Source organism: Schistocerca americana, chromosome X, assembly GCF_021461395.2.
Source record: "Schistocerca americana isolate TAMUIC-IGC-003095 chromosome X, iqSchAmer2.1, whole genome shotgun sequence".
NCBI lineage: Eukaryota > Metazoa > Arthropoda > Insecta > Orthoptera > Acrididae > Schistocerca > Schistocerca americana.
The window spans coordinates 473407107-473432916 of record NC_060130.1 but is presented as its reverse complement, the minus strand read 5'-3'; the positions used below and the strand labels follow the sequence as shown (position 1 = coordinate 473432916).

Below are 25810 nucleotides of genomic sequence, written 5' to 3'. Positions count from 1 at the left end.
TTTATTAAAGCACCTACCACCATTGGTTGGTTAGTTGGTTGGTTTAAAAGAGGGGTGGAGGGACCAAACTGCTAGGTCATCGGTCCCTTGTTCCAATTAAAATAATTCCACAAGGGTGGGAGTAAAATAATAGACATACACAACACAGCTGGAAGAAAGGAGAAAACCACAAGAATGAGATAAGGGCAACAAACACTAAAATGGACAAAATCAGACAAGAAAACCACAGAGAGACATAAGAAACCTGTAGAAGATATCAAAACAAGAGAGCAGATTACCATGGCTGGGTGACCATGAGAATAAAAAGGAGAGGCCAGCCACTCTGCAACACATTAAAACCTCCACCCTAAAAGCACTAGGATGGAGGACACAGAGACAAAGGACGTGCGCTAAAACTTAGGTCAAATGATAAAACCCACCCTCACAAATAATAGGTAAAACTAAAGCTGCTGTTGAGGCAATGTCACCCAACACCAAAGGTAGGGTGCTGGGAAAGTTACAAGTCTGCCACAGAGCGGTTAAAAGTGGACAATCCAACAAGAGGTGGACAACCGTCATTTGTGAGCCACAGCGACACCGAGGTGAGTCCTCGCAACAGAGGAAGTAACCATGCATTAGCCACGTGACTGAATGCAGGTCAATTTTGGAGATGCCTATCTACAGAAGCAGTTTCCGTGTTGTCTGTTTGGCCAGCCTGTCAGCAAGTTCGTTGCCTGGGATTCCGACGTGTCCTGGGGTCTACACAAACACCACCGAACGATGGGACCACTCCAGGGCACAGATGGACTCCTGAATGTATGCTACCAAAGGATGGCGAAGGTAGCACTGGTCGATAGCTTGTCGGCTGCTCAAGGAGTCAATACACAGGAGAAATGACTCGCCAGGGCATGAGCAGATGCGCTCAAGAGCACGAGATATGGCCGCCAGCTCTGCAGTGAGAACACTGCAGCCATCTGCAAAGGAGTGTGGTTCAATATGTCCTCCACAAACATACACAAAGCCTACATGACTATGAGCCATCAAGCCGTAGGTGTAAACCACTTCATGGCCCAGGTACATGTCAAGAATCGAGAGGAAGTGATAGTGTAGAGTCGCAGGGTTAATAGAGTTCTTAGGGCCATGCAAGATCCAGAAGAATCTGCGGCCTACGTGTATACCATGGGGGGGTACGTGAATGGACCTTGAGGAGAGGTCTTAACGGGAAGTACTCTAGTTCAGACAGAAGGGGCCGGACATGAACCGCAAATGTAAGCCCTGACCTTGGCCGTGGATGCGCGAGATGAACCGCTGTGGTTGGGAAATGGAACGGTAATTCGGATGCGCAGGAGAACTACAAACATGTAAAACGTAAACTGGTGAGCAGTTGTGCACACCTAACCTTCAATGGAGGGACTCCGGCCTCCACCAGGACACTGGTCACTGGACTCGTTCTAAAAGCTCCTGTCGCTAGGCGAACGCCACAGTGGTGCACTGGGTCGAGTAAACACAATGCCGAGGGCGTTGCCGAACCGTAAACCAGGCTGCCATAGTCTAGGCAGGATTGAACAAGGGCTCTGTAGAGCTGGGGCAGCGTAGAGCGATCTCCACCCCAGTTGGTGTTGCTCAGGCAGCGGAGGGCATTGAGGTGCTGCCAGCACTTCCGCTTAAGCTGACGAAAGTGACATAGCCAATTCAATCGGGCATTGAAAACCAGTCCTAAAAATCCATATGTCTCCACTACAGTGAGTGGATCATCATTAAAGTAAAGTTCTGGTTCTGGATGAATGGTGCGGTGCTGATAGAAATGCATGACACATGACTTCGCGACTGAAAATTGGAAGGCATGGGCTAGAGCCGATGACTCCACCTTGTGAACAGCTCCCTGTAGGCACCGCTCAGTAACACCAGTACTGGAGGAACAGTACGAAATGCAGAAGTCATCCACATACAGAGAAGGTGAGACCAACAGCCCTACACCTGCTGCTAGACTGTTAATAGCCACTAAAGATAGAGAGCCACTCAATACAGAGCCCTGCAGAACACCATTCTCCTGAATACAGGGGGAACTATGGGAGGCACCGACTTGGACACCGAAAGTACAGAGTGACAGGAAGTTTTGGGTAAGAAATGTGAGCGGGCCTCGGAGACCCCACCCACACAATGTGGCAAGGATATGATGTCGCCAGGTCATGTCGTATGCTTTACCTGAGTCAAAAAAGATGGCAACCAGATGTTGGCATCTGAAAAGGCCGTTCAGATGGCAGACTCGAGGGATACAAGATTATCTGTGGTAGAGCGATCCTGGCAGAAGCCGCCCTGACATGGAGCCAGTAGCCCACGTGACTCCAGCACCCAAACAACCGTTGACACGCCATACATTCCAGCAGCTTACAAAGAAAGTTGGTGAGGCTGATGAGATGATAGCTATCCACATCAAGCGGGTTTTGACCAGGTTTGGGCACCGAAATGATGGTGCTCTCCCGCCACTGTGATGGAAAGACACCATCGCACCAGATCTGAATGAAGATGATGAGGAGACGTCGCTTGTAGTCAGACAAGAGATGTTTAATCATCTGACTGTGAATCTGATCCGGCCCAGGAGCTGTGTCAGGGCAATTTGCAAGGGCGCTGAGGAGCTCCCACTCTGTAAATGGGGCATTATAGGGTTCACTGTGGCATGCAGTGAATGAGAGGACTTTCCTTTCCATCCACCGTTCGAGGGTGCGAAAGGGTGGGGGCAGTTCTCTGATGGAGAGGCTCAAGCACAGTGTTCACCAAAGTGCTCGGCAATCGCATTCGCGTCAGCATATAACATGTAATTGGTGTTAATGGCAGGAACACCTGTTGGTGTCTGGTACCCAAAAAGACGTCTGATCTTCATTCAGACTTGGGAAGGTGACGTATGGCTCCCGATGGTCGACACTTACCTTTCCTGACACTCCTGTTTAAATCGTTTTATAAGCTGGCCAATGCAGGCATGGAGCTTCTTAAAGGTTACTAGGTGCTCTGGGGAATGGTGCCACTTATGTCGCTGTAGAGCCTCCAACGCTCTTTAATTGCCTCAGCCACTTCCGGCAACCACCAAGGGACTGTCTTTCATTGGGGGCACCCTAAAGAACGAGGGATCGTGGTTTCTGCCGCTGAAATGATCATTGTAGTGACCTGCTCGACGACAACATCTATGGAACCATGTGGGGGAGATTCAGCAGTGACAGCAGAGGTGAAGGCTTCCCTTTCTGCCTTGTTTAAAGCACATCTGGGTAGGCGTCTGTGGGCTTGATGCTGGGGAGTGACAGGAAGATGAGGAAGTGGTCACTACCACACAGGTCATCATGTGCTCTCCAGTGAATAGATGGGATAAGGCCAAGGCTGCAAGCCGAGAGATCAACGGCCGAATATGTGTTATGTGCTACAGTGAAATGTGTGGGGGCATCTGTATTTAAGGGGCAGAGGTCGAGTTGTGACAGTAAATTTTAAACCACCCTACCTCGGCCAATAAGCATCGCACCACCCCACAAGGTGTTTTGCACGTTAAAATCTCCCAAAAGTAGGAAAGATTTGAGGAGTTGATCACTCAGTGCAGCCAATATGTTCAGGGGTACTGAACCATCTAGAGGAAGATATACACTGCACACAGTTATTTCCTGTATTGTCCTTATCCTGACAGCCACAGCTTCAAGAGGGGTTTGAAGGGGCATAGGTTCACTACATACTGAGTTCAGGACATACGACACAAACCCCACCTGACACACTATTATAGTCACTACGGTTCCTGTAACATACCTTATAGCTGCACAGGGCAGGAGTCCACATTGTCGGGAACCAGGTTTCCTGGAGGGCAATGCAGAAAGCAGGTGTAACGCTTAACAGTTGTCATAGCTCAGCCAGGTGGTGGAAGAAACTGCCATAATTCCACTGGAGGATTACGTGACCGTGAGACTGGGAAGGCATGAAACACTCAATGAGGCAGACTACGACTCAGGGCCACCTGCTGCCACCAGATGAGTACCTGTGCGATCGACATCCATTGTGTCGGAGGTCCTAGCGAGATCTAGGTCCTCAGCAGATCTCAGAATCTCCACCTCATCTTCAGACACAGAGTTTGTAGGTAGTGGTGGTGTGGGTGCCACCACAGTGCCTTGGGTGGAGGTCTTTTTCTTTTTAGGTTTCTCTCGGTGCTCCTTACGTGTGTCCAGCTTGGAGGGCTTCACTGATTCAGTCTCAGCAACTGAGGAGGGCTGTGAAGCCCTACGACCAGCTACCTGTGGTTGCTTCAGCCACTGGCGGGTGTCAGCTTTGCCACTGGTAGGAACCTGGGAAGGGAGTGACCCAAGGGATCCCTTCCTGGCGAGAGAAGCCAAAGACGACTTACGCTTCTCTACCTGAGAAGTGGGGATTGTTGACGTCCCCGATGGCTGGGGGAGGGGGGGGGGGGGGGGTTGTTGCTCCTGAAGTAGATTGTGCAGGAGCAACAGGGAGGGAAGTGCCCCCCACCATCAAGGGAAGCAGATGTAGTTTATGGCTCTGAGAGCCAACTGTATATGGCGGAACAGAAGATGGTAGAACTGTTGTCATAGCGGCAGTGTAGGTTGACTTCATATGCACAGTACGTAGCCTCTCGTATTTTCTCTTAGCCCCAGTGTAGGTCAGTTGGTCCAGGGTCTTGTCTTCCATTATTTTTCTTTCTTTCTGGAGAATCCAGCAGTCTGGCGAGCAAGGCGAATGATGCTCTCTGCAGTTGACACAGATGGGAGGCGGGGCACAGGAAGTTTGGAATGCGAAGGATGTTCACAATCTTGACAGGTGACCCTGGAAGTAAGGTAGGAAGACATATGGCCAAACTTCCAGCACTTAAAGCACCGCATCGGGGTGTAACATCAGAGCTCTATGGCTCTATTAATTTACTTGGCCTTTTTGTGTTTTATTTAACATTCTGTAGGTAAACTGTTGTAAATACTGTTTGTTATACTGATAACACAAAAGGGTTCGCTTTTTCCTTTGTAAAAACTTCGATATGGTTTGATTCTATGCAATGTAATGTACCTATCATTTAAATTCTTTGTCTGGAGACAAAACTTGTAGTATATAACTGGAATTCCTGTAAATAATTTTTTGTAGAATTGTCAATATGTGCAAACAATATGTTTTGTTCAAAAAATCTTGTAGCTATGCTGTATTTCCTGATCCTCACTTAGGGTTCTTAGTTCTTTATATGTATAAAAGGTGTTGTGGTTCCCCATGGGAACGGAATCGTGCAGCACGCGAAAAATGTGGTTGGTGTTAATGAAAAGGTGAACCAAGAGTTAGTCGGGGACAAGCTACCAAACTGCCAACAGCTTATGTAAAAGTCATGTATTGTGCTGGTGCCGAGAGAGATTTTTCGTGCCATTTTCCGATGTGCCAAAGCCTCAGATTGATGGATAAAGAGCTGGCTTTATTCTAGAAATGATACTAATCTGAGGATCGTCGCTACCAAGAAATGATAGAGCTCAACATTACCTACTGCAAATCCATCTGCCAAGACGTACTCGCCACCACATTGCGCAATCACTGTAACGTAATGGAGGAATTGTAGATATGCAAAGTGAAGGATCAGCTCATTGGATGTTTTAGTGTGCTCAAATATAAGGTAACTAATACCTGAATTTATGTACCTACCTTGATTTTTTCATTATCACAACAACTCTTAGGTTCCTCTCCACTTGAACTATGATTATCGAGTGTCCATGTAGTGAAAAATGAAAGTCATAAAGTAAAACAGTTAGTAAATTAATTTTATTTGAAATTTGGTAAAAAGGAATATTTAAATTTGCTGTGGAATTTGGTAAAGTTGAGGGAGGCAGTAAGTGTAGTTTTGTGAGAGCTTCCCAGTATTTAAGATAAATCAATTTAAAGTTTAGTGGACTTTTAAAATCACTTGCTTAATGATTGATTTTAAAGTTAAAGACTGTGATGATAATGAAAAGGCAATAGGCCATTTTGAGGTAAGTTGCAAATTAAATGTAATCAAAGATTGGTTTGAAATGCTTTCCCTAGTAAATAAATTCGTTGTGCAGCTTGTTGAAATAGAACCAAAGATGAGTCAATGTTCATAAAAATGTACCAGTTTGCTTTACTTCAGTAGTCAAGATTAAGGGCCACCACTCACTGAAAGTTGCTCAAATGCACAAAGTTACTTGATTATAGAAAGTTCTAACTACTCTTGATATTTACGTTGAGTTCTGTACTCCTTGTGTTCTAAAAAGTGTAATATCAGTTTACAAGCACCCACTTTGTTTTATCCTCACTAAAGGTAAAGTTGCCATGAATGTCATTGTCCATGAGAACAGTTACTTCTTTGCCTTTGAAGAATAGTGTGAATCTTATTGCATGTGAATATTATTTAAATTTGTACTGTGCAGAAAATATTTGATGAAGGAAGACTAGGCCCATGCCCAATTTCCAGTTTAACAATGACTTGCATGTGTAGTGTTGATGGAGTTATTCAGTTTGGCAGAGCATTTAATATTGATGAACATAACAGTGTATTTTGTGATTGTGAAAACGTGAACATCTTGCTGCAACTACTTTTACCCACTGAAACGTTTGTCGTGGCTTGTGACTGGGCCCATTGCACTTTCGTAAGAGAAAAGTATAGGCCGTGTCTTTATACTAAAACTGCTTACTTTTTCTTGAATAGAAACATTACTGCGACCCCCTCCCCCCCCCCCCCCCATTCAAGTATTTGGACAGTTAGGATAGATAAAATATTGTTTGTTACTTGTTAAACCTTCATGTAAGTCAGACTTTCACGTCCGATAAACCAGCTCATTTAGGTACATTAAGGTCAAAACAACAAAATTCCTTTCAGAGAGTAACACTGCTCTGCTTCTTCATACTGTAATTGCTTTAATAAAAATAATTTCACTATATGAACTGCTTTGAGGTTATAGTATAACAGAAGTGGGCGGTAGTGTTATAGAGGGAGGGATATATGGCTTTAAGTCACAGTTGTAGACCATCATCTTGACCTTCTCGGGTAATGTGTCACTCTCGAAGGCCGAGGTGAAGGCACCAGTGGAGGTGGCAACCTGATTATCCCTTGGGCCCCGGTGGACGCACCAGATGAAATGGGCACCTTGCCGCTCTAAATTGGTGCACAGCTCATCGTCAGACTGCAAAAGAAGGTCCCTGTGAAATATGATATCCTGGACCATATTTAAGCTCTCATGGGGCGTGAAGGAAACAGAAACATCCCCAGATTGTCATAGGCGAGTAGTGCCCATAACTGGACAAAGAATGCTGTTTTGATTAAGACTGACCCTGACCACATTTTGGACAAGCCCTCCACCTACACAAACTTGTCCTATAAATGCTCCACAAAAAACTGATGTTTCATTGACTAGAAAGATTCCCCATCAACACTCGTACATGCGAGGTACCAGCAAGACATGATGTACTACCCTTTATGGTGTGTCATTTACCCTGATGCCACCCACTCTGACCAGGGGCCGTCCCCACGGGCACCACCCAGCCGCAGCGAAGGCCACCTGGCAGGATGGCCATTGCCAGGAGTCCCGAAGCCAGGGTGATGGGCATCTACTCCTTGGCATTGTGGGGAGTTAACGGCGCAGGCATCAGCAGAGCAATCCCAGTGTGGTCAAGAGGCTACAACCAACAGGGTATGTGGCCCAAATTAGCTAGTGCAGAAAGCGGTGCTGCACAGAGGATGGAGGAAAACGCACCCAGGAGGGTGACCTCACCCAACAGCTGGAGAATGAGCGGAAGTGCAGATCCACGTCAACGAAGGTTGCGAGAGGTCTCAGAACATGATAGACACTATGCACCATGTAAGGCACCCTTCCCCAATTGGCTTGCTCTTCAGGAAAATTTTGAAAAATGGTGGTCAAACCCTGCAGGGAACCATCACATGAAGGCCGAAACATGTGAGACTCCTTTAGTCACCTCTTACAACAGGCAGGAATACCTCGGACCTATGCTAACAACCGGACCCACAGAGGGGTGCGGCCCACCGTGACGTTGAATGCTGCCTGGTGGCTGGTTTGGAGTGAAAGAGACTAAAATCCTTCCGTTAAGGGGAAAACCAGGAGTGATCGTTGAAGAAGGGAGATGAAAGGCAAATCCTGGAAAGCCCAAGTGTAACTAACACAATAAAAACAGATAAAAAAGCACATAAAAAAGACACCACAGACAAGTTGTTAAAAGATCACCCAAGACAAGGTTTAAAACCAATAAATGAAAAAGAACAAAGAAAAAAAGGTCGAAAGGATGGAAGCCAGGCTGGGCAACACAGTAAGGGCCAACAAGAGACAACTGGGGGCGGGTGGAGTGGGGGAGGAAAGAGCAGGAGAAGGGTGCCCCACCAACCCTTTAGGCAATCAATGAGGCCAAATGGCCGTACCTTAGGTTGGTTGGTTGGTTTGGGGGATGAAAGGGACCAGACTGCCATGGTCATCGGTCCCTTTTTCCAAAGACAAAGAACACCCACAGAGAATAAAAAAAGAGGAACAGAAGAGATCACAGACGATACAGAACAAGAGAGACGGAGACAAGGACAAGACAAAACGAACTAAAACCACACAGAGTGTGACGGTGGTTGGCCGACCATAGAAATAAATAAGGAAAAGCCAACCACTTAGAAACACATTAAAAAACCAGTGGAAAATCATAGGCCAAAGGCCAGAGTCAACACAAAACAATAAAATAAAACAGAAACACTCAGAGTAAATGATAAAATCCCCCTGCCCGAAGAAAACGTAAAACTAAGTCAGCCATAGTGGAGTCGTCTGTTAAAAGGGCAGGGAGCGTAGCAGGCAGCGCAAATGTCTGCCTGACCACCGCTAAAAGGGGGCAGGCCAGCAAAATGTGGGCCACTGTCAAAGCTGCCCTACAGCGACAGAGAGGGGGGTCCTCCCGGCGCAGTAAATAACTGTGTGTCAGCCGGGAGTGGCCAATGCGGAGCCGGCAAAGAACTACCGAGTCCCTGCGAGTGGCTCGCAGGGATGACCGCCACACAGCCGTCGTCTCCTTGACAGCACGGAGTTTATTGGACATTGTCAGTTCGCGCCATTCCTCGTCCCATAGCGCCAAGATTTTGCGGCGGAAGACTGCCCGCAAATCAGTCTCAGGGAGGCCAAGGTCCAGAGATGGCTTGCTGGTGGCCTCTTTCGCCAGGCGGTCAACATGTTCGTTACCCGGGATACCGACATGACCGGGGGTCCACACAAAGACCACAGAGCGGCCGCAACAGGCGAGAGTATGCAGAGACTCGTGGATAGCCATCACCAAACGAGAACGAGGGAAACACTGGTCGAGAGCTCGTAAACCGCTCAGGGAATCGCTACAGATAACGAAGGACTCACCTGAGCAGGAGCGGATATACTCTAGGGCACGAAAGATGGCGACCAGTTCAGCAGTGTAAACGCTGCAGCCAGCCGGCAAGGAACGTTGTTCGGAACGGTCCCCTAGAGTGAGCGCATACCCGACACGACCAGCAACCATCGAACCGTCAGTGTAGACAATACCAGAGCCCTGATACGTGGCCAGGATAGAATAAAAGCGGCGGCGGAAGGCCTCTGGAGGGACTGAGTCCTTCGGGCCCTGTGCCAGGTCCAGCCGAAGGCAAGGGCGACGAACACACCATGGGGGTGTATGCAAAGTAGCCCGGAAAGTAGGTGGAACAGTAAAAACCTGAAGCACAGAGAGAAGCTCTTTGACGCGGACCGCTATTGTACAACCAGACCGGGGCCGACGATCTGGCAGATGGACGACCGATCGCGGGAACAGGAGACGATAATTTGGATGCCCGGGCGAGCTTAGAACATGGGCAGCATAAGCGGCCAGCAAACGTTGGCGTCGGAACCGCAGGGGAGGTACACCTGCCTCCACTAGTACGCTGTCCACGGGGCTGGTGCGGAAAGCACCAGTGGCAAGGCGTATCCCGCTGTGGAGAATTGGGTCCAGCACCTGTAACGCAGATGGGGATGCTGAGCCATAAGCCAGGCTCCCATAATCCAGACGGGACTGGATTAACGCCTGGTAGAGCCGCAACAGGGTAAAGCGGTCGGCGCCCCAGCGGGTGTGGCTCAAGCATCTCAGAGCGTTTAGATGCCGCCAACACGTCTGTTTAAGCTGCCGGATATGAGGCAGCCAAGTCAACCGGGCATCGAAAACCACCCCCAAAAACCTGTGGGTCTCCACCACAGCAAGGAGTTCGTCGGCAAGATAAAGCCGCGGCTCAGGATGGACTGTTCGGCGCCGGCAGAAATGCATAACGCGGGTCTTGGCTGCCGAAAACTGAAACCCATGGGCTACAGCCCAAGACTGCGCCTTACGGATAGCGCCCTGTAGCTGACGTTCAACAGCTGCAATGCTGGGAGAGCTGTAATAAAGGCAGAAGTCGTCAGCATACAGGGAAGCGGAGACAGAGTTTCCCACGGCCGCAGCAAGACCGTTAATGGCTATTAAAAACAGACAGACACTTAAAACGGAACCCTGTGGCACACCGTTCTCCTGGACGTGGGAGGAACTATACGAGGCCGCGACTTGCACGCGGAAGGTACGACACGACAGAAAATTGCGGATAAAAATCGGCAGAGGACCCCGAAGACCCCATCCATGGAGCGTAGAAAGAATGTGATGACGCCACGTCGTATCGTACGCCTTCCGCATGTCGAAAAAGACAGCGACCAGGTGCCGACGGCGGGAAAAGGCAGTACGGATGGCCGACTCCAGGCTCACCAGATTGTCGGCGGCGGAGCGGCCTTTACGGAACCCACCCTGAGATGGAGCCAGAAGGCCCCTAGACTCCAGTACCCAATTCAAGCGCCGGCTCACCATCCGTTCAAGCAACTTGCAAAGAACGTTGGTGAGGCTAATGGGACGGTAGCTGTCCACCTCCAGAGGGTTCTTTCCAGGCTTCAAAACGGGGATGACAATGCCTTCCCGCCATTGCGACGGAAACTCCCCCTCGACCCAAAGACGGTTGTAAAGATCGAGAAGGCGCCGCTGGCAGTCCACTGAAAGGTGTTTCAGCATCTGACAGTGGATGCCATCTGGCCCAGGAGCGGTATCAGGGCAAGCAGCGAGGGCACTGCGAAATTCCCATGCACTAAATGGAGCATTGTAAGATTCTGGGTGGTTGGTGCGAAACGAAAGGCTCCGACGTTCCATCCGCTCTTTAATGGAGCGGAAGGCCTGGGGGTAATTCGCAGAAGCGGAACTCATAGCAAAATGCTCTGCTAAGCGATTGGCAATGACGTCGGAGTCAGTACAAACTGCTCCATTCAGTGAGAGCGCAGGGACGCTGGCAGGTGGCCGATAGCCGTAGACGCGTCGAATCTTGGCCCAGACCTGCGAGGGAGTGACATGGAGGCCAATGGTGGACACATACCGCTCCCAGCACTCCTTCTTGCCTTGGCGGATAAGGAGGCGGGCCCGCGCACGCAGCCGTTTGAAGGCGATAAGGTGGTCGAGGGAGGGGTGTCGCTTGTGACGCTGGAGCGCCCGCCGGCGATCTTTAATCGCTTCAGCGATCTCAGGCGACCACCAAGGCACAGCCTTCCGCCGAGGGGACCCACAGGAATGGGGAATGGCAGATTCGGCGGCAGTAACGATGCCGGTGGTGACCGATTGAACCACCGCATCAATGTCATCGGTAGAGAGAGGCTCAAAAGCGGCAGTGGAGGAGAACAAGTCCCAGTCAGCCTTATTCATAGCCCATCTGCTAGGGCGCCCAGAAGAGTGGCGCTGTGGTAGTGACAAAAAGACCGGAAAATGGTCACTACCACACAGGTCGTCATGCACACTCCATTGGACAGACGGTAAGAGGCTATGGCTACAGATTGAAAGGTCAATGGCAGAGTAGGTGCCATGCGCCACACTGAAGTGTGTGAAGGCACCATCATTTAACAGCGAGAGATCGAGCTGCGACAATAAATGCTCAACGATGGCGCCTCGACCTGTTGCCACTGACCCACCCCACAGAGGGTTATGAGCGTTGAAGTCGCCCAATAGCAAAAAAGGTGGCGGCAATTGGGCGACCAGTGCAGCCAGGACATGCTGCGAGACATCACCATCCGGTGGAATGTAAACACTGCAGACGGTAACAGCCTGTGGCGTCCACACGCGTACAGCGACAGCCTCTAAAGGCGTCTGGAGAGGGACAGACTCGCTGTGCAGAGTGTGAAGGACATATATGCAGACGCCACCAGACACCCTTTCATAAGCTGCTCGGTTCTTGTAATAACCCCGATAGCCACGGAGGGCGGGGGTTCGCATCGCTGGAAACCAAGTTTCCTGGAGAGCAATGCAGAAGAAAGGGCGAAGGCTGAGAAGTTGGCGGAGCTCAGCTAAATGGTGGAAAAAACCGCCGCAGTTCCACTGGAGGATGGTATTGTCCATGGCTGAGAAAGGCGTGACGGGACGGGGAAGGCAGATTACGCTGCTGGGTCACCTGCTGCCTCCGATTGAGCACCCGTGCTAGTGTTATCCATGGCGTCTGAGGGACCGGCGAGTTCCAGGTCCTCAGCGGACGCCAGGATCTCCACCTCGTCCTCAGACGCAGAGCTGTAAGGTGGCGGTGGGGTGGCTGCCACCGCGAGTTCCTTGGGCTTAGAGCTCTTCTTCTTTGATTTCTCACGCTGCTCCTTGGGTTTAACTGGCTGGGAGGGCTTCACCGATACAGTCTCCGGGACTGAGGAGGATCGTGAAGCCCGTCGACCAGCTGATTGCGGGCACTTACGCCACTGTCCGTACCTTACAGAGATAAATATAGACCACCTTTGTGAACAAAACATAACACGAGATAAACTTGTTTTGATATCGCCTTTTAACACAAGATGTAGCTTGGCAGGAAGATTAGGATGCCGCCTCAAAGCAGTCCAGTTAGGGCAGCCTATGAGTAAGTGGGCCACCATCAGGTGGGCTCCACATCGACAGTGAGGATTCTCGCTTCAGAGAATGTGGCCATGGGCCAGCCAACTGTGGCCAATACGGACTCAACAGAGGACGGTGGATTTCCTGTGAGATGCACGCAAGAAAGATTGCCACAGGGTCATGGTCTCCTTAATTGTCCTCAGTTTGTTTGGCAAGGTCAGGGCAGACCATTCTAACTTCCAGAAATTCATGGTGTAAAAATGACCAAAGGTCCAGTTCTGGGACCCCCCATTTCCAGAATCGGCACCCTGGTGGCCAGCTTGACTAACGTGTTCATTTCCTGAAATCCCACTCTGACCGCCGGGGGTACAAACGAAAACGACTGGCCATTCAGCTTGATGGATGTCAAGATCCTGGATAGCTGTAACCAGTGGGTGAGGAGAGAAGCACTTGTCTGAAGTCTGCTAAGGGAATGACTACAGATTAGGATACTCTTGCCAATGCAAGAACGAACATAACTAAGGGCTAGTTTAATGGCCATCAATTCAGCAGTGAAGACACTTAAGCCATTTGACAGAGAGTGGGGTTCACTGCACTGTGCACACGTGTATGCAAAGTCTGTTCGTCCATCAACTGTTGAGCCATCTGAATATCACTTCCAAGCCCAGATATGTCTCAAAGAGAGGCCAGAACAGGCAGTGAAATATTGTGGGGTCTATGGAATCTTTCGGACCAAAGGATACTTCGAGACATATCTCAGGTTGAGCCACAAACCATGGGGGCACAGGGCAATGTCTCGCAGCCCAAAGGTGACAGCAGAGGAAGTTGCAGTTCCGAACAGACACACGAGGCAGTCATGAATTGCAAACTCAGTTCTGCGAGGTGCAGCACCCTTCCAGGCAAAAGGACATGGTAGCTGGGATGTTCTGTGAAGCTACAAAAGCATATAGTGTAATTCAGTAGCTGTTGTTGGTGCCTGATAGGTAATAGAGGAACTCCAGCCTCGACAGTAAGCTATTCACAGTGCTAGTTCAGAAGGCTCCTGTCGCAAGTCAGACCCACAATGAGGAATGGAGTCCAGTATCCGCAATACTGAGAGTGAGGCTGAACCATATGTGAGACTCCCGTAATCTAGATGGAACAGAAATGGGGCTTTGTAGAACTGCAAAACAATAAAGCAATCTGCATACGTGATAGTGTTGCCGAGTGTTACAGAGAATGACAGTAAGGCTGATTGGGTGATAACTGTCCATCTCTGGGTGTTCTCACCCACTTTCAGAACTGGAGTACGCACACTTTCTCACCACTGAGTTGGGAAGTCACTCTTATTCCAGACTGGATTAAAGAGGGCAAGGATGAAATGCTGACAATCCACTGACAGATGATTCAGCACTTGGTTGTGGATGTGGTCTGGACCTAGGACTACATCGCAGCAATGGACTAGGACAATGGAGAGTTCCCATTCACTGACTCGAGTATTATACGGCTCCAGGTGGTGGGTAGTAAAAGATAAGTGCATTTCCTTCACCCACTGTTTAATGAGCCAAAAGGTGGGCTGGTAGTTCTCAGATGCAGATGTACAAGCATAATGCTGAGTAAAATGTTCAGCAACAGTGCCGGGATCAGTATAAATGATACAATCTAAAGAAATGCTTGGCACACCTGCAGGCATCTGATCTTTCCCCATATCTGTGATGGAGAGGTACATGATCAAATGATTGAAACATACGATTCCCAGGATTTTTGCTTTCATCGTTTCATGGGAAGCTGACTCTGGCACACAGCCATTTACAGCCAATGAGATGCTCCAGTGAAGGATGCCAATTATGGCACTGGAGAGCCCACCTACAATCTCTAATGGTCACAGTGATCTCAGGGGCCACCAGGGTACAGTCTTCTGGTGACTGAATCCAGAGGAAGAGGGGATGGTTTGGTTGGTTGCCAAAAAAATGGCTGCTGTGGTATTCTGAACAGCTGCATCAATACTGCCTTGTGGTTGGGAGCTAAAGACAACAGCAGAGGTGAACCCATCTGGGTGGGTGTCCAGGGGAGAAATGCTGAGGGAGGTACAGGAAGGTCAGGAAGTGGTCAGTATCACACAGGTCATTATGGACCCTCCAGTGGATAGATGGTAGAAGGCCAGAGCTGCAAAAAGAGAGATCAATGACCAAATAAGTTCCGTGTGCTACACTGAAGAGTGTGGTGGCACCAGAGTTCAAGAGGCAAAGATTGAGCCGTGCCAGTAAAGACTCAATGTCTTTACCACGGCCAGTGATCACTGTAACACTCCACAAAGGGTTACGGATGTTGAAGTCACCCAAGATTAGGAAAGGGGTGGGAGCTGACAGAGTAATGCAGGTGGTAAAACCCTGATGTGCCCTTACTTACCTGAACAGAGACAGCCTCGAAAGGTGTATGAAGAGGCACAAGGTCACTGTATACTGAATCCACCACACACGTACAACCACCACCTGATACCCTCTCATAGTCAGTACAATTCTTAAACTAACCCCAGTATCCACGAAAGATGGGATCCGAGTTGCTGGAAACCACATTTCCTAGATGGCAACAGAGAACGCAGGTAAGTGCTTAAAAGTTGCCGTAGCTCAACCAGGCGGGCAGGTTATGACCTAGGGTCACGTGCTGCCACTGACTAAGACATTAGGTGATCCATTAACACAGGTTCTGCAACACACTGCCTGGGGAAATCCATTGCCTCAGGGGCCACTGGGATCTCCACCATGGGCACAGGAGGACATGCAGAGCCCAGTGGTGTGGGGGCCACTAGAGTTTCCTTCATCTTAAGGACTTCTTTTTGTCCTTCTGATTAGAAGATGAGAACTGAGAAGGTTCCCCTGAACTTGTTTCAGGGTCAGAGGAAGAACGAGAAGTTTGACGGCCAGCAGCCTGTGGTTGGGACCTCTTCTTAGCTAGAGAAACCAGAGGATAGGGCTCCTCCCACTGGGGGATGGGGACTGGTGTCCCTGGCGGGTGGGGAGTCAGTGCTGCTGAAGTGGGTGCAGTGGACGCACCAGAAGGGGGCCCAACCGGCTGGGGAACAGGAATTAGCAGGTGGGTCTGAGGGCTCACTGTAAGATGCACAGTAGGGGAAAGCACAATCAACAGAAGGCAAAGACATTGCGGCTGTAGCATAAGATTGAGTCACTTGTATGTATTCAAGATGCTCATACTTTTTCTGGCCTCTTGATATGTGAGCTTATCTAGAGTTTTACACTCCTGGATTTTCTTTTCATGATTCAAAATGAAGCAATCTGGAGAACAGGGAGAGTGGAGCTCGCTGCAGTTTACACAAATGGGGGGAGGGGCACAAGCAATGTTCACGTGCAGAGGATGTCCGCAATACATGCAGATGGTGGTGACGGTGCAATGGGAAGACACAAGTCCAAATTTCATATTCCTCAAGCATCCCGTATGAGACGGAACATAGGGTTTCACGTTACACTGGTACACCATCACCTTGACATTCTCAGTGAACATATCATCCTCGAAAGCCAAGATGAGGGCTCCGGTAGCAACTCTGTTTTCCCTTGGTCCCCTATGGACACGATGGATGAAGTACACACTCTGTCACTCCAAGTTGACCCACAGTTCATCGTCAGACTGTAAAAGAAGATCACAGTAAGAGATGACACTGCAGACCATACTGAGATTCTTTTGGGGAATGACTTTCATGGGAACGTCACCCAATTTTTGACGAGAGAGTCAGCCTGTTACTGGGCAGGAGATGACATTTTAATCAGGAGAGAACTGTTCTTCATTTTAAGGGTGGCTACAGATTTCCCGTATTTGTCCTCAACGTATTCAAGAAAAAAAATAAAGGCTTTGTGGCCAAACAGGTGTCCCTGTCAGTCCTGGTACAGACCAGATACTGGAAGGAGGATTTTGCTCCTTGTTGTCTAGTCCTGCATTCCTCCCACAGCACGGCCAGGGAAGGGAACTTGTTGGGATCATAAGAGGCCTTTCCATGCGAAGAGACTGCTGGGGCTGTGGGGCCACCAGTGTGAGAAAGCTTAAGTTACTTCATGTGCAAAACATCCACCACAGTGTCATCCTCTCCAGGCAGGGGCTCTCCCCATGGGCATCATCCAGCCACAGCTACCTGGCCAGTAATCCTCTGTTGGGGGTCCCCGTGCCCCAGTCATGATGGGCACATGCTCCATGGCATACATGTGGAGTGTGCAGCACAGCCACAAAGAGTGTGATCCCTGTATGGTCAGGGGTTACCACCGTGCAGGTACATGATGAACACCCCCCCCCCCCCCACGCCACCCAAGCCCACAATGGGATTGCTACCATGCTGGTGTTTGATTGTATGACAACAAGAAGGGAGGGTGCCAGGCCAGAAAGGTACAGAGGCAGAGCATACACCACAGCAGGCGACCTTTGCTGCACGACATGCACTTCTGTAAAATCTGGAAAAGATAGCAGATCGAACCCAATAATGGGGACCATATAATCCTTAATGGAAGGTGAAGGCAGCGCTAAGAATGAAACCAGAAATCAATGCCAAAATCTTGAACCACATCCAGGCAGGGTCTGTACCAAAAGGACCATCTGACAGAAAGTCAGAGGAGGTAACAGATAGTTGCAGCATAGGTTTGTGGCACAGAAAGAGGAAGTAGTGCCGCAAAGGCTGGGGCACCGTGGTAGCCAAGCACATACTCACCGAAGAGCAGTCAGAGCCCCTGGGAGGGGAGGGGGCGGGAAACGCCTGGTGGTGCGGCGGACACGTGGTGCAGTAACAAAAGTAAATGGATTGTCAGACCACAATGAACAGATAGTCACATTATGTAACTTGGCTCCATGTACAATTCAAAAAGACTCTAGGAAAACTATGACGGTGATTAATGTAAAAACTACTGAAAATTGTAAAGAAAGTTAAGAAATAGTGGCCGAGACAGAGTTTACAATGAGCCTAATTCCAGCTCTAAATTCAAGATATTTCTTAATGAGTTTGCATCCGTTTCTGAAAGTAGTTTTTCCAGAAAGATAATTAAATGTAATAATAGTAGGAAGTCATTACATAAATGTTGGATCACAACAGATATAAGTGTCTCTTCACAATGATAAAAGAGCTTGTACAAAATATAAAGAACAAGTAACCATGCAGAAATATTTTCATATCATGAACAGTACTGTGATATACTGATAGAAGTTGAGAAAGACCTTGAGCATGCATATCTTATAAGAAACTGACACAATGGAAGCACCGTTAAAGATAGTTCATGTGTAGCAGATATTTTTAGTAATCAATTTTAAAAAATAAGTGAGAAAAGTGATGCAAATAGTTCAGAAGATAAAACAAAACAGTACAATGAAAGATCAATGCAGAGGAGGTTTAGTGAAATAAAAATTAATCGCACATCTGAAATATGGAAGATGATCATAACAAAAGTAAAAGTTTGTATGGAGGGAATAATACCTCCATCAAGATACTAAAAAGTTGTGGCCTTATAAAATGTAATGTTCACAGTCACTTGTGTATCATTGATTTGAGGTGTTTTCCCAAACTTATTACAATGTGCCATTCCATATGAAGAATGACTCCGCAGATGTCAACAACTACTGCCCGGCATCACTCCTTACATCATTCTCTAAAATCTTTGAGGTGGTAATGTGGTTCAGCATTTCCACCTACCTGCGTGGTAATGGGATGTTTAGCTAGCCAGGATTTCAAAAGGGCCACTCTACTGAGTGAACTACCTATACATTTGCAAAGCATATAATAAAACCTTTCAGTCAACAGAAGTGTTCAGTTTCAGGCCTCGATGCAAGTGACTTGGCATTGTGTGACATCATCGGGGCATGGCATGTTTGAAATAGACTGTGTTTGCTAAGGAAATGTTAAAGTAAGCAGCTGTGCACTCCAGTTTGAAATGTTTATGTTCCTGAGTTGTTTGTGAGTGATGTTAGTGCAGCACTGGACTTAATAATTTGTGTTACTTGAAGTTTTGGGGCTTCATTTTTGTGACCTTGCAGTGTGTTATTTTCATTTCAGCTGTTGGCCACTGATATGTTTTGAATATGTTATTTCATCGTGTTGTTAATGGCCTGAAACCTTTTTTTTTTTGTACACTAAGTGTGGATATTTTATAACGAAATTTACTAACAGTTCATTGGTTGCTGCAATGGACAACAATATAATGTCTACAATTAAATTTCTTTAGTTATGTGGCCTCTTGCCATAATGTACGAAGTGTCAGCAGTGCTTGGGGTGGTAAGTAAGTATGTTTTATTGTACTTTTGGTCTTTATTGTTAGAATAGTATTGTGTTTCTTTACATTCATAATTTACTTTGATATACATGCATTGAAATTTATGTTGCACTAGTTTTTTATGATGTGGTTTGTGTTGGTAATTGTAGTTCATATTTGGTAACTTATAGCTGTATGTATCATGGAGTGTGTTGCAGTTATTTTGATATCATTATGTTTCAATAATAGTTCTGCTATGTTATTAACAGACATTAAGTCATAGACTGTTCATGACTATAACTTCTACATTAGGGATTATTAGTTAATAACATTCAATCATTAATCACCGAATTTTATTACTTAATTGCTGTCCCACATGAGTTGGAGCTAAAACTCTAGTTTCAAGAACTGTTTGGCTATAATGGGTATTCCACCTGCTTCATAAAGTGTTTATTAATGATTCTGTCAACAATTACAGTATTTAAATTAAGCGACTAGTTTCAAACCTTACAAGACTCATTTTCGAGCCTGGCCTACTGAGGCTGCATTGACAGTACATCATCTTAACAATAAACATCAAAGCAGCAATATGTTTTACAAATGTTTGCAGAATGAATACCACAAACCACATGGGCCTCTTAAAAAGTCAAAACCAAAGTCTGTTTATCATGTAACAGAATGACAACTGTTAAATTTGAAAAGATAAATTATAGCTCAACTGGGAATAATGATAAAATACTAGAGAAATTTGAGGCATAAAGTCTTGTAACATATTACTTGCATTTCAGCGTGTAACTTTCACCTTCTGCATTGGCGAAAGGCTTCCACATTTGCACATACATTCTGAAACTACTTAACATGTTTATGATAGTATTACATGACTCAAATGCTGCATATATAACTGATGTTTTAGTGATACGATGGAGTATTGGATTTACTATTATGCAAATGGGAATAATAATAAATCCAGTCTAGCATTTTCTCATTAATGCCAACTGAGGTAGAGTTTATCCCATTACATAAAACAACTGTGTCATCCTGTTACTATTAGGTGAAAAACTGAAGCAGCTGTAACATCCACTGTCACCATACAGTCCTTGAAAATGGAGTTGTAGCTCCAAAATGTGTTAAACGGCAATTAAAAAATAAAAATACGTGACTGATGACGGAATATTATTAATTAATAATTCCTAACTTACAGTTGCGTTAGTTGTGTGTTCTTGGTACCATGGGTTTTGTATAATCTATATAGGTCATGTGAACTTTCTAATACTGGTTTTTGTGGTTGTGTCGGTTTTTTTAGCTGTCTTGGTTTGAACCATAATTCAAGAGAAATTTGCAATACTAGTTTTGTGTGTGTGTTTTCGTCTGAGCTCTACAGGGCAAATATTCAAGTAACTGTGTTTTTTTTTTTGGGTTATTCTCAAGTATTCTGTGTGTATTGTTTTTCAGTTTTGCTTGTTTTGGAACGGGGATGTTATTCTCAATATTGTATATTTGACTTGTTCCAACCCTAAATCCCCCACTTCCCACATTAGTTGTATTAGTTTCATTTTATTGTTGGTGTGAGATGTTTTGTGTCATTTATATCACTGTTCATGGGTGTATTTGGTATGTTGTGTTTGCCATATAGTATATATGCTGGAAACAGGGGTGTCTGCCACCTTAATGACATATGGGTCAAAGCAGACAGGCAGAATTAGAAACTTCCACATTGATAAAATATCACCAGTTGGAATCATCTGTGATTTATCAAAGGCATCTGATTGTGACTGAGGCATACTATTCTATTCAGAAAGTGGTAGTTTTTTTTCTTTCTTTGGAAAACATAGTTCAGCTCTCATTTACAAAACAGAATGGAGAATGTTGCTGTAGGCAGACCAGGGGTAACAAAGAGGGATGCCTCACCATCTGCATGGGGAGAAATTACAATGGGAGTCTCTCAAAGTCTGATCATTGGTCCACTACTGTTCTTGCTTCATGTTAATGATCTACCACTTCATTTGAATCATGGTGCAAAATTACTCATGACTGCAGATGATACAAGCATTCTTTTGAGGCTAAGTGAAACAGGCATTAACAGGAAAAATAGTAAATAGTGTTTTCGTGAAAGTTACTAACTGATTTTGCACAGATAGGCTAGGCTTAAACGTTGAAAAAATGCTATAAATCTTGTTTTGTGTAGTAAAAACCAGTCTATTCCCAATTAAACTATCATACCAACAATAAATTGTAAAAAAACACAGAAAATTGTAAGTTCTGAGGTGTGCATCTTGATGAAAACTTAAAAGTGGAAAATCCTTATAGAAAACTTGCTACAATGTTTATTATCGGTTACTTTTGCCATAGCAATAACTGCTAACTTTGTGAATATAGAAGCCAGTAACTTAACATATTTTCATCCACTAATGCGTTATGCATTTATACTATGGGGTAACTTCTGACACACACAAAAGTATTCATAGGACAAAACAAAGTAGGCCTAATTAGATTTTGGGAGGTGTTCACACATGCACACATTGCAGTCACACCTTTAAGCAGCTGTGAATAGTAATCACTGCCTCACAGTACACTTCTTCAATCATGAAATGTGGTATCAACAGTCGAACTGAATTTGAGAGTAGCAACAGTACTCACAAGTCCAACAAAAGTAGGTAAAATCACAAGTGTTAACCATTAATAAAACTATGGTGCAGAAAGGAGTGAAACATACAAGTAAAAAACTTTCTGACAATGTATATGTGGAAATAAAATGTATAACAAACAGCTGAAATGTTTTCACAGTTTCTCCTCAATAGCTTCTCCTACACCATAAACAAATTTTGAATAGAAATAGTCTCTCTTTCTCTCTCACACACACACACAGGTGTGTGTGTGTGTGAGAGAGAGAGAGAGAGAGAGAGAGAGAGAGAGAGAGAGAGAGAGAGAGATAGATAGATATTGGAAGGACAGTGCCATTAGAGCCCTATCATCAGTATGTAAAAGACTGTGCTTTGTGATGACATACTATTGCTTTGTACATACAGTTCTTAGACACAGGATTCTATCCTAGAGATCAAATACATTAAACATGGACCCTGTTTCCAAGCTGCAGATAAGGGTTGTAATAAAAATATTTGTCAGGCTCACTGAATGAAAATATTTAACAAATCCTTAGGGTACTGTGCCACATATGGTCATATACAGTACCAACAATTTGTGCACATTATGAAACACATTATTAAGTATTCCACGAATAGTTTTACACATTATTATGGAACAAGAGCCAGTTTGTGCTTACACTTAACAAGTGAAAACACTTTTCTAACAGGGACTAAAACTGTATATTAATCTGTCCAAAGAGAGAAAAGATATTGGTAAAAAATACATTTATTTACATTAGCAATCTAAGTGCACCTGTTAAATATTGCATACTCTGCAATAACAGATTACTTGCAGAACTCTGAAACTGATAACAGAAGAAAGGTGATGCTAGGGCACAATACTGCGTGTTTTCCCGCCATACCGTCTGCATTTGTAAATAACGTGCAAAATATGTCTACACGACACAAAATTCTCCGATATTTCATTACCCATTTGAAGAAGCTGCAACGAACAAAAGATCTAAATGTAGCCCACGTGTTTCATGTTCTGACCACAATGACGGCGCATTTGTTCAGACATTGTAAATATTTTGACATGGTTACGGAATGAATATTAATGTTCTGCAGGGCGTCTTTCAACTAAAAAGAAACATTCTCTCTCAAGCGCATGACTTTATTTGCATAGTATATCATACCCCCAGTGTGCACTATCAATCTGTCCGCCTCGCTTGTGTACGCATTATCTACTTGATATCAAAACAGGCACGGCATGAAACGATTATTCTTAACCTATAATTAAATAGAATTGAGTTTCAGGTGCATTACATATGGGCTATCGCCGCAAATCGAATAAAAACCGCAGTATAAAAACCCGATATTCACACGCGAATGTACATACAGTGTGAAACACGGTAAGGTCCTGACACCAGAAATATGGCACTATATATTATAATTTGGCAGTTCAAAAAAGAAATAGTTACAAGTGCACATTGTAAAATAGATAATATATGTGTCCGTGTATAACATGGTGCATAACCACGTTTTATTAAATACCTTATGAGATTTCTTCATGTCTAGCTTCGTGGAATACCGTAATCCTCTTGATATCTGATGGAAACATAAAAAATGTCCACAAACAGATAAAACACAGTAACTTCCACAACACCAGCACGCCTAAACACACGGATTTTGTAACACTAACCACCACTACACAAACAAACCGTTGAACTACAGTCGCTATCTCGCTAAGGAACATTCGACCTCTGCATTCGATACGACTCTTATCGAGGATAATATCTGTACGATAGAATCGAAACAACTGATTCGATAGAAACAAAATCTGTAACATCTATTGTTTCTACAGCTACAGCTGTACGTATCAAAGCGCTGTGAAGTGTATGGTAGGACGTACTTTCCATTACGACACGTAATGTACTCACGTGCGCTTATTTCCTCGACCTAAAATACATTCCATTCCAAAGTCAAATCTTGCAGTCAACCAATGAGCACGAAGTTACTGACAGCCAATGAAAACGTTCGGCGCGAATCGACTGGAAATTAACTTCCGACGTTGTAATTGTGTAGTAAATGATTGGAGAAACAAAAGAAATATTCGTGCCAGTTTAGCAAACCGTGTAACTTTCTGTTTTGTCTCCTTTATTTTTTTCCCACAAAGCCATGATTCACCCTGACATTTAATATTTCATGTTCGTTACTGTTTTAATGTGGAATTCAATGAACCTGTGAGTGAAGTGTGTGGCAGTGTAGTCATTGTGCACCAGTATTCATATCCCCACAGGCCCAAAATTCGCAAAATCTAATTTTGTGTATGTAGGCTAAATTTGATTTTGTACTACGGAAATTAAAACCTTGGAAAAATCGTCGATGGATACTTGGTTAATTACAACAGATGGTAAAATGTGTGTTGCTCTTAATGCTATAAATTTCCATATATTTACATAAATACCAAAGTATTACATACTATTTCAACCACAGCACAACCATGATGACAAGATGCAGACAGAAGAAAAAAGAAAAAGAAACAGAGAGCAAAACGCATATTAAAAAAATAGAAAAAAGTTAAAGCAAAATAATTACGTTACCACTACTTGAACATGCGTGACATCTATTCGTTCCTGAAAGGAAGTTTGCAAATCTCTGAAACAAGTAAATGATCAGCTAAGATGTGCATAGTAGAAAGGTGCATTGTTCATTGGAGGCTTGACATATGCAACACTTGAATATTCTATGTACTTCTCATTGGATTGCCATATTCTGAAACCGCAAAATGAGGACTCCCGCAACAGGATTAATCACCATGCTTTCAAGACCGGTCCAGTATCGACCTCACTGAGAGTGTAGAACAAGGCAAAGATTGTTGATTTCTTATCATATACAGCTGACCAAGATTTTTTAATAAAGAGGTATGACTGCACTACCTCTTACCTGTACCATAGCCCAGGTAATCGGTACTAGGTTGGGATTTTTTTAAAATAAGAAAATACAATTGTTGCGAAACAGTGACTATGATGTTCCAATAGAGATCCAGATCAAACCATTTAGGACTGCCGAATGAAACATTGTTAGTTCAGTTTCATGTTGATGTCATATTGCTATATTAGATATGAAACAAAAAAAATAAAAATATTATAGACGACACATCACAATACCTAACTTGCTTTACATCCCATGTCTCTTGTGTATTTTGCACTAGCCTGAATTTTCTTTAGAAGTTCCTTTTGTTTGGCATAACTAAAATTTTACATAAATTAAATTTTCCATTTTACACATTCAGTTGCCAGCTTGTTTCTCTCCTTTCTCCACTGGAACTGTATTAAGGAGAACAACCTCTCAATACAAGTGTTATGGGCTGGCACTTCAAGGACAAAATTCGCTATTTCAATTAATTCACTAAACTGTTTTTCACTGCTACACTACCCAACATACTTGCACCATTTCTTCTGGTTTGGTTCAGAGTTTCCATCATAAGGGTCCACGATTTCCTTTTTAAATTTGCAAACTGATCGATACTCTTTTCGCCATCAGTTTCAAAGATTTATCCACATAATTCCATGATGATGTAGGTCAATACCTGAAGTATAAATTATTGATGAGATGTGACGAAACCAAATTCCCAAAACTAAAGAAAATGACATTAGCAGAATATGTAAAACTGTATGTGGACACGTCCATATAAATGCAAACGAATGCTGACTTTGGATGTAGCAATACGTTTATAGAGATTTGCTGTAGCACTTTGGGTAAAAATCGAGTTACTTATGTAGTTTTGTGTTTCCTTGCCAAGGTTGTGCGACCTTTCCGTAACTGTGGCTGTCATTGGTACATCCAGTTGTCGCATTTCACTCTTTTGTATTGCTCTCGCTGTTTTATAACTGTGATCAGTAACAGAATCTCTAGCCTTGGCTATAGTGTGCAAAACAGGAAGTCTCTTTAAAGGATAACGGTTGAGGAATATAAGAGTTTAGGTTAGTGAGTTGTGCTGCTTTAGGCCTAACTCCTCCACTCCTGCAGTTGTAACTAAGTGAAGGTAGCAGTCACTAGCAGTGTCTGTATTAATTATATGTCACAAAGTATGACCAGTAGGCCTATAATTACTGTTCCACAGTCTATACCATTCTGCTTCAAATAACTTTATAT

At 45.0% G+C, this 25810-nt stretch overlaps 1 protein-coding gene across 1 annotated transcript in view; it reads right to left on the bottom strand.

Moving 5' to 3' along the window:
- Positions 1-23545, bottom strand: part of LOC124554842 — a 511599-nt gene extending 488054 nt beyond the window's left edge. Inside the window, exon 1 of the mRNA XM_047128504.1 lies at positions 23207-23545. Within this exon, the coding sequence (XP_046984460.1) occupies positions 23207-23224 (18 nt within the window). The 5' untranslated portion in view covers positions 23225-23545. The remainder of the gene's footprint in view (positions 1-23206) is intronic.
- Positions 23546-25810: the final 2265 nt, after the last annotated feature.